Source organism: Microcaecilia unicolor, chromosome 2 (assembly GCF_901765095.1).
Source record: "Microcaecilia unicolor chromosome 2, aMicUni1.1, whole genome shotgun sequence".
NCBI classification, from domain to species: domain Eukaryota; kingdom Metazoa; phylum Chordata; class Amphibia; order Gymnophiona; family Siphonopidae; genus Microcaecilia; species Microcaecilia unicolor.
In genome coordinates, this window is record NC_044032.1 from 281318853 (window position 1) to 281328585 (window position 9733).

The window sequence follows — 9733 nt, forward strand, 5'->3', positions numbered from 1 at the left end:
TCAGTGGTTTTGTCATAAAACGTATGGGGACAGACTTAAAGATCTCAATATGTACGCTTTGGAAGAAAGGCAGGAGAGGGGAGATATGATAGAGATATTTAAATAGTTATGCAAAGGAGGCGGGTCTCTTTCAATTGAAAGGAAGCTCTGGAACAAGGGGGCATGAACGATGAAGGTGAAAGGGGACAGACTCGGAAGTAACCTACTACTACTTAACATTTCTAAAGCGCTACTAGGGTTACGCAGCGCTGTACAATTTACATAGAGGGACAGTCCCTGCTCAAAGAGCTTACAATCTAGAAGACAAGTGAACGGTCAAATTGGGACAGTCTGGATTTACTGAACGGTAAGAGTTAGGTGCCGAACGCAGCAATGAAGAGGTGGGTTTTAAGCAGAGACTTGAAGATGGGCAGGGAGGGGGCTTGGCATAGGGGCACAGGAAGATTGTTCCAAGCATAGGGTGAGGCGAGGCAGAATGAGCGGAGCCTGGAGTTGGAACCTGAGGAAATACTTCTTCACTGAAAGGGTGGTGAATTCTTAAAACGGCCGCATCCCGGTGGAAGTAGTGGAGACAAAAACACTATCTGAATTCAAGACAGCTTGGGACAAGTACACAGGAACTCCAACGGAGTAATTGGGAGACTAGATGGCATGGATGGGCAGGCTGGATAGGCCATATGATCTTTATCTGCCTTTTTTCTCTGCTTTCTATGTTTCAATCAATAAAAAAATAAACTTACATGGCCTCAGCACAGCTCATAAAAAGGTCATTTGTGGAAATCTGGAGAGATGCGCTGCGTTTGCCTTGTAGCGCTATAGAAATGATAAGTAGTAGTAGTAGATATGAATGAATGGAGAGAGACAACTGGCACAATTAACTTTTTTTCCAGAGCAAGAAACAGTCCTTACAGCAGTAGCAGCAGATGTCAAAAATGCAAGGCCCAGTTCCTGAATGTAAAGCCAGTGTGAAAGAAAAGTGAACAGGACTAACCCAAGCTTCATCTAATTCAAAGAAAGAGGCTAAAATAGGGAAATAAAGGTTCAGATACCAGAGGAAATGCCAATAGCCAGGGCTTCCTCGTTGCATCCACTCTGATCACTGCCAGAAAGCTCATCAATCAAGTCACATCTTGTACAATATTATAGAGCCAACCCTACTCTGTCACCTCCATCACAAAACCATTTACTTACACTCCTAACCAGCAACTTCAAGACAAAAGTCAACCAAGATAGGGCCATAAGAGCTCAGGCTGACCTGCAGCAGGTGCAAGTTGCCAGTCTGAGTTTTGTCAATGAAAATGATCGCAACTTCCACCAGGTGCAGAGTCAAGAAGTCAACAAGGAAACACAAATCAATATCTCCAATATCTCTCCATCATCAGGTGGAAAAAAACGAAAACAAAACATGTTTTGTCGCCTTCAAGAGCGATTGCTTACCTCTTTTTGGCCTAGGGAAACTTTCGTGGAGGTGAAAGACGACTTTTTCCACAAAGTGCTGAATGTTGCTATGCTCCGGCCCTCGGACGAACACCATCCAGTCGTGGGTGAAACCCTCCACAGTGGGTTTCTTCCTGAACTGGGCTCGATGTCCCAGCTCGAGCTTCACCTGAACAGCACACTGCAAGGAAGATAAAGCCGGGATAAGGGCGCCGATCCCCTGGACACATAGAACCAGCACAGCAGAGAGTGGGGGCATGATCCCTAATCATACAGGTAACTCCAGCATTGGGGGGGGGGGGGGGGGGTCATCTGTAGCAAACATAAACACGGTGAGGGGGTGGGGAGTGTGATGCCCAGCACGCGCGCACACACATACACAACAACCCCCCCCCCCCCTGAGCACGGGAGAGGGGAGGTGAAAGCGCTATAAAAATGCTAAATAGTAGTAGTAGTGAAATGACTCTTTACACGCGCGCGCTCGCACACCCCAAAGCGGGAGGGGGGGGGGGTCTTTTGCACGCATACACACACCATAGTGAGGTGGGGGAATCCTTTGCGCGCGCACACACCACAGTAGCGGGGCGATCCTATATACACGTGTGCACTAACAGACAGAAACACAGGGCGGGGGGGGGGGGGGCAACGAACCCTTGTACACACAAACACCCAGCGCGTGAGGAGGAGGGCGATCCTTTGCACGCATGCACACAAATACACACAACCCATCCGTTCGTTCACGCGAGGAAACTGGCGAGCGGCGATCTTCTGCACATAACAACCCGGGCGCTCTCAGGCCATCCCACCCCGCACGAACCCTGCTGCGAAAATCAAAGCCTGTCGCATGTGCGATCCAGCACAATGCTGCCTACAGGGCGTCTCTGTAACGGAATGATACCTGAAATGCAAGCTGAAAGTACCCACAGAGCACAAAGACGAAACAGAAGCAAAAATCCACACCGCCAACTCGCAGATAATCTATTGAGGACGCCAGGAAAAAACTTATCCCGAAAGTGAACTGCTAGAAATATAGACCTAAAGAAACGCATTCATTTCCCATTCGCTAGTCCTGCTGCGAGCAAAACTGCCGCCGATCTCCCCCCACCACCCCAGCTCGGCGCAGCTTTCATTCAATGCAGCCGCTTAAGGCACGGCCAAGATCTGGAGAAAACGATCCTGCAGGGGATTCCGACACCTAGTTCTAGCAGGGGAGGGAGCTGCAGCCCTGGAGGTGCTGTCACCGGACCCCAGCAGTGGCCAGGATCTGCTGGCTGTGCGCGTCTCTCTTTCCCCGCTCCGTGCGCTTACCGAGCTGGCCATGCCGGGGGCCGCGGGTCTGCCGGGATGTGCGCTAGCTGTGCCCCCCTGCCCGCCCTTTCAGCAGGGCCGCCTCATGAAAAGCGCTGACTGTGTGCAGGGCTGGCGGACATTCCCCCTCTCCTCCTGCTGCCTCTCTCCCTGTGGCAGGCAGCAGCGGAGCCACGAGCCGCCCCGGTGACTGGACCGCGGCGGGGCATGCGCAGTGCGGCGGCAGCCTGACACTGAGGCACAGCCCGATGCGCGGGGGGTGAAGGGGAGGAGGAGGAGGAAGGACCTGTGCAACGCCCTCGCTTCCCACCCCCATTCGCTGACAGGCGGGGGGACACGGGAGCGAAGATGCACTGCAGGAATGCAAAGAAAGAAGGTAGGGAGGGGGTGTACCGAACGAGAAGAGAGGGCTGAGGTGTAGGAAGTTTCTGTCGTGCTCTTGCCATCCCCTTGGCCCGAGCAGGTCCGGGAGGGAGGGAGGTCGTAGCACGTAGCAAACGATCGAAGCACCAACAATTACTCTCTTAGTTCAGAGAGAGTAGCAAACAGTGCAACTCCTTTCCACGGGGCAATGTCTCTAGATGGGTTAGTCCTGTGGTGTGGAACTTGGGGCGCAATTACACAGACGTATAGCCTCACAGCTGGATTTTTTAATTTTCTTTAATTTATGAAATTTACACTGCAAAGCCATTGAAGTTGATGTTTTACATTCAGGTACAGCAGGTGTTTCCCTGTTAAGTGACTTACCCAAGATCACAAGGAGCAGCATGATGTTGAACCAACGTGCTCAGCCTGCTATTCTACTCCTCCACTCCTGCCAGGTTAATACTAGGTATAGTATGTGGAGCAACTGACTTCACACTTTAGTCAGCAAGAAATATATAAGGTTAACCCCTGGATGCAAGTACCCAGATGCAAACAATTTATGAGCTGCCACTTGTGGGTGGAGGGTCCAGATGTGTTTGAGGGAGGTGTCTGAGAGGGAGAGGGGCCATGGACAGCTACAGGCTGGTACCTGGAAGCTATCCAGTACTGGCTGCTATTCAGTTTGGGCACTTACATAGCTAAGGGGGCATAGGACTGCTTTTGGTGAAGTCCTATCTGCCCACTTAGCTATGCAGGCACTGGCACCTGCATAATTTCTGGCTCCTCCCCAGAATGCCGTGCTCCTGCCCATATTTCAGATCTCTGGTTGGTGCCAATATTCAGCAGCACTGCCCAGTTATGTGCCATTGAATATGGGCAGCCATCCTACTTAAATTACTTTGATTATTGATCCCAACAATTTTAAGTTCTCAGATGCGCAGAGCAGGCTTGACAATTATTACAAGATCTGACTGACTAGGGTGCCGGCGGTGCAAAATGTGCACCAAGGCAAGTAGAAGTCTTTTTAGTGGTCGTAAAAGGTAAAGTTTTCTGGTTCTTCCATACAAAAAGTGTTCTGAATTGCAGGGAGTGAAGCGGGTCCTTTTTTAAGTGTGCGCACATATCTGTAGTTTGAAGAGTACTCATTAGAAATAGGATTAGAGGAGGACCCCTCAATATCAGGTGTGTTTTCTAAGTCTTTTTAACGTTCTTACAATCAGAAACTATGGTCTTCTTGAGGTAAAATAGTGTACTTCATGTCATAATGCTTGAGTTCCTTCCCAAAAACATGAGCACGCCGTAATAAAAGACCCTCTAAATGGGGGAGTTATGCCATCTGCCTTGAAAGTAGCAGCACTCAAACCTTTGATCAAAAATTCCTAATTAGATCATACTATCATTGATAATTATTGTCCCATTTCTTCATTGCCCTTTTTTTTGCAAAAGTAAGTGAGCGAGTTGTGTTTGAGCAATTAGATGATTGTCTTCAAGAACAGGGAATTTTAGATCATCAATTTAGATCAAGATACAGAAATATTGTTGATATATTTGCTGGATGGTGTCAAGACTGGTTTTGACAAAGGGACAAAGTTCTTATTGATTACCTTAGACATTTCTGCAGCTTTTGACACTATCAATCATAACACTTTACTGAACCAGTTGCAATCCATTAGACTGGCCAGTACTGTATTATGTTAGTTTCATTCTTTTGTTATCTGGTAGGATGTATTAGGCCCTGTTTACTAAGCTGCATTATAGGTGCATGTACGCACCTACAATATCCCTCTAGGCGCCTACACGGATCCTCAGGAGCTTAGTCAAGATCGGGAGGCGGGGCTGGAGGTTGGGAGGCGGGGATAGGGCTGGGCAGACTTATACGGTCTGTGCCAGAGCCGGTGGTAGGAAGCGGGACTGGTGGTTGGGAAGCGGGGATAGTGCTGGACAGACTTGTACGGTCTGTGCCAGAGCCGGGGTTGGGAGGCAGGGCTGGGGAGGTGAGGATAGTGCTGGGCAGACTTATACGGTCTGTGCCTGTGCCAGAGCTGGTGGCTGGGAGGTGGGGCTGGTGGTTGGGAGGCAGGGATAGTGCGGGGCAGACTTATACGGTCTGTGCCCTGAAGAGCATAGGTACAAATCAAAGTAGGGTATACACAAAAAGCAGCAAATATGAGTTATCTTGTTGGGCAGACTGGATGGACCGTGCAGGTCTTTTTCTGCCGTCATCTACTATGTTACTATGTTTGCACGCATTAATTGTAGGCACGTTAAAAATGCTAACATGCCTTAGTAAACAGGGCCCATTGTGTATTTAATGAATCAGAGAAATCTGAGTTTGTAGTATGTTCAACTGGAGTTCCACAGGGTTCCTGTCTGGCTGTGGTGGTTTTCAATCTTTTTTTCTTATTCATTATTCATTTTATTGAAATATCTTGGATTGTAATATAAGTTGTACGCCAATGATTTTCAATTTTTATTACAAATTGAAATTTCTTTTGAATACACTTTTGCAAAGTTGCGATTGTGTCTTATGAAAATCATGTAATGGATAGAAGGTAATAGTTTAAAATTAAACATCTCTAATTCTCAAATTCTTATTTTATCAGGTTTTACTGAGGTGGATTGCCGCCATGTATTTAGCATGAATTCAGTAGAAATCCCAATAATGAAAGAGATTAGAAATTTGGGTGTCCAACTTGATACTATGTTGTCAGTTGAAGAAACAAGTTCAAAATATGACTTCAAAGGTCTTTTATAAACTTCAAATAGTTAGACATATTGGACGTTTTGTTACAGAAGATAATTTTCGCAAGGCTGTTCAATCAGTGGTTTCTCCTCTGATGGACTACTGCAATGGCCTGTTTATAGGCGTTGCAAGTAGTTCAGTTAGGGCTCTTCAGGCTACTCAGAATTGTATAGCAAGAGTTATCATGGGGAAGTCACGTTATGATCGTATTATTCCCATCATGAAGTCTCTGCACTGGCTTCCTGTGAAGTTTTGCATCAAGTTTAAAATGTTATTGGTTTTTAAAGTATAGAATGGTTGTGTCTCCCCAACACTCAGCTCCACTCTAAGATGTTATCAACCTTCACGCTCTTTGAGACCTTCTCAAAAACAGTTGCTTGGGATTCCAGCATTTCGGCAGGCTCACTTGGAGGAGTATAGATTTTCTTTTTTTTATATATATATTAAGGGCCCCAAGTTATGGCACTCTTTGCCTATCAAGCTCCATGCTGCACATAATATTGCCCAGTTCAAGAAAGAATTGGGTTTTCTACCCCATTATAGACCATAACAATATACTGCTTTGTCACCCTCCTATTTCTATGCATATCTTCCTGTCCCTCATCCAACCCACCCTCATCCTGTTAGACTGTCACTGAAATGCTTTGATGTTTCACTTATATATTTTATTTTTGTTACATTTGTACCCCGCACTTTTTCCCACTCATGGCAGGCTCAATGCGGCAGGCAATGGAGGGTTAAGTGACTTGCCCAGAGTCACAAGGAGCTGCCAACATTTGCTTATTTCTGATCTGACAAAGAAGGGCAACCTTCGAAAGCTAATCAAGAAATGTATTAAGTTCTGTCCAATAAAAAAGGTATCATCTTATTTTCTTTTCCATGTTTTATTTTGATTGATTACCTTTAAAAGTGGACTAACACGGCTACCACATCTCTCTACTCAAGAAAGAATTAAAAATCCATTTGTTTGTTCAAGCATATGGGTTGTTAGATTAATGATGCTGTTTTGCTTTGTAGTAATGTAAGATCCTGTATTTATATTGACTTGTTTATTTTAAGTGGTTTGATTTGTATTGTTATAGCTTACTTTATAAGTATTTTTGTAACCTGCTTAGAATGCTTCAGATATAATTTTATTATTATTATTATCTGAAAGGAAAGAGGATAAAATAGAAAGGGAGGGGATGGTGGAGGAAGTATGGCAGCTGGTCATGCATGGCAGAGGATGGGCAGTGCTTTGACACGCAGCCTAATGCTCTGGGAGAGTGGGCAGAGTACTCAAAGTCTATATGGAGCAGAAGGAAGTCTATCTATAACGTGTCCTTTTTTTAAAGCAGGTCAACAAAAAACATAATTAAAAAAGAAAGACACAAATGAATCTTAAGTGTTTCAAAATCGTATATCCTTGTATGGGTAATGCAACAAATATCATATTCATGTGAAAAATAAAAATCAGGAAATTGACAATTAAACACACCTGTGTCCACATCAGAGATTGTTTGCAGCCTACTTTGCAGATGGTCTTCTATGACATTATCCCAGAAATATGTGACCTACAATTTGGGATTGTTTCTTGCTGTAGTCCCCCCCCCCCCCCCCCCCCCACCAAGTCTATGAACGCAATAACACTCTTCAGGGTTTTGGCTGCATGAGAAACATGGAGGGACCCAACTGAGCAAACACCCTGAGGTTTGATATCATCTTATTTGGTGTTTATTCTGACAGCAGTGCACTACTATACATGTACCTGTTTTCTTTAGTTACTTTCAGGGGCATTTTCGAAAGAGAAGGGCGCCCATCTTCCGACACAAATCGGGAGATGGGCGTCCTTCTCTCAGGGTTGCCCAAATCGGCATAATCGAAAGCCGATTTTGAGCATCCTCAACTGCTTTCTGTCGCGGGGACGACCAACGTTCCCAGGGGTGTGTTGGCAGTGTACCGAAGGCGGGACAGGGGCGTGCTTAACACATGGGCGTCCTTGGCTGATAATGGAAAAAAGAAGGGTGTCTCTGATGAGCATTTAGCTGACTTTACTTGGTCCCTTTTTTTCATGACCAAGTCTCGAAAAGGTGCCCGAACTGACCAATTGACCACCAGAGGGAATCGGGGATGATCTCCCCTTACTCCCCCAGTGGTCACCAACCCCCTCCCACCCAAAAAAAAAATTTTTAAACATTTTTCCAGCCTCTATGCCAGCCTCAAATGTCATACCCAGCTCCATCACAGCAGTATGCAGGTCCCTGGAGCAGTTTTTAGTGGGTGCAGTGCACTTCAGCCAGGTGGACTCAGGCCCATCCCCCCCTACCTGTTACACTTGTGGTGGTAAATGTGGGCCCTCCAAAACCCACTGTACCCACATGTAGGTGCCCCCCTCATCTGTAAGAGCTATGGTAGTGCTGTATAGTTTTTTTTTTGGGGGGGGGGTTGGGGGGCTCAGCACCCAAGGTAAGGGAGTTATGCACCTTGGAGCAATTTGTGAAATCCACTGCAGTGCCCCCTAGGGTGCCCGGTTGGTGTCCTGGCACGTAAGGGGGACCAGTGCACTGCGAATGCTGGCTCCGGCCAAGACCAAATGCCTTGGATTTGGTCGTTTTTGAGATGGGCGTCCTCGGTTTCTATTATCGCTGAAAACCGAGGTCGCCCATCTGTAAGGTCGACCATCTCTAAGGTCGACCTAAATGTTGAGATTTGGGCGTCCCCGACCGTATTATCGAAATGAAAGATAGACGCCCATCTTGTTTCGATAATACGGGATGCCCCGCCCCTTCGCGGGAATGTCCTTAGAGATGGGAGTCCCCATTCGATTATCCCTCTCTTTGTAAACTCAGGAGCATCATTAATGCTTCTGATTAGTAAAGTCGTTTCTCTTGTGCAGGACACATGTAATTCAATAAGACACTACCAGGATCTTTTACTAAAGTGCATGTTGTCTACACATGGGTCCTTGGGGATAAAATGAGGCAGATAACATGCACTAATCTTTAGTAAAAGACCCCTACATGAAACACCATTTCACATATAATGTAGAATTGAGACGTCCAATTCCTACAGTATCTTTGAAAATGCTCTGCCACCGGAGGAGTCTAGGTGAATTTTGCTGCACTCGTAGTGAGAATAGCCATTTTACAAATATACAAGTTGAAAACATTAACTGCACAAACGTGACAACTTTCATGTGGAAGTAGCAATTTTGTAACATCAGGTGCACGTGGTGCTGCTTCCATGTGTAGCTGTCCCACATTACAAAGCTAGGGGTCCTTTTACTAAACTGTGTTAAGCACTAACGTGTGCTTATTGCAACAGGAAAAGGCTAATATGGGACACGCTAAAGTAGTGTTTCCCAAGTCCAGTCCTGGCGAATCCCTTGCCAGTCAGGTTTTCAGGATATTCACAATGAATATGCATGAAAGAGTTTTGCATATAATGGAGGCAGTGTATGCAAATCAAGTTCATGCGTATTCATTGTGGATATCCTGAAAACCTGACTGGCAAGGGGTTCTCCAGGACTGGAGTTGGGAACCACTGCGCTAAAGCATTCTGCGTTAGTTTAGGCATATGTGCCTGCTAACGGCCTGCTAATTATTTTTTTCCTATTTTTTTAGGGGCATGTCCGGGATGAAGTGTGGGTGTTCCTGAGTTAAGATAAAGGGGATGGGACAACTTCCCTATGAGGAAAGGCTAAAGCGGCTAGGGCTCTTCAGCTTGGAGAAAAGGCGGCTGAGGGGAGATATGATAGAGGTCTATAAAATAATGAGTGGAGTTGAACGGGTAGATGTGAAGCGTCTGTTCACACTTTCCAAAAATACTAGGACTAGGGGGCATGCGATGAAGCTACAATGTAGTAAATTTAAAACGAATCTGAGAAAATTTTTCTTCACT

General features: G+C 46.0%; 1 protein-coding gene across 1 annotated transcript in view; it reads right to left on the reverse strand.

Annotated features, from left to right (window-relative positions):
- The window catches only part of MLLT3 (MLLT3 super elongation complex subunit), a 584309-nt gene extending 581373 nt beyond the window's left edge, over nucleotides 1-2936 (reverse strand). The window contains exons 1-2 of the mRNA XM_030194210.1: nucleotides 2746-2936; nucleotides 1438-1618 (exon numbers count right to left, since the gene is read on the reverse strand). Of these exons, the coding sequence (XP_030050070.1) occupies nucleotides 1438-1618; nucleotides 2746-2757 (193 nt within the window). The 5' untranslated portion in view covers nucleotides 2758-2936. The remainder of the gene's footprint in view (nucleotides 1-1437; nucleotides 1619-2745) is intronic.
- Nucleotides 2937-9733: the final 6797 nt, after the last annotated feature.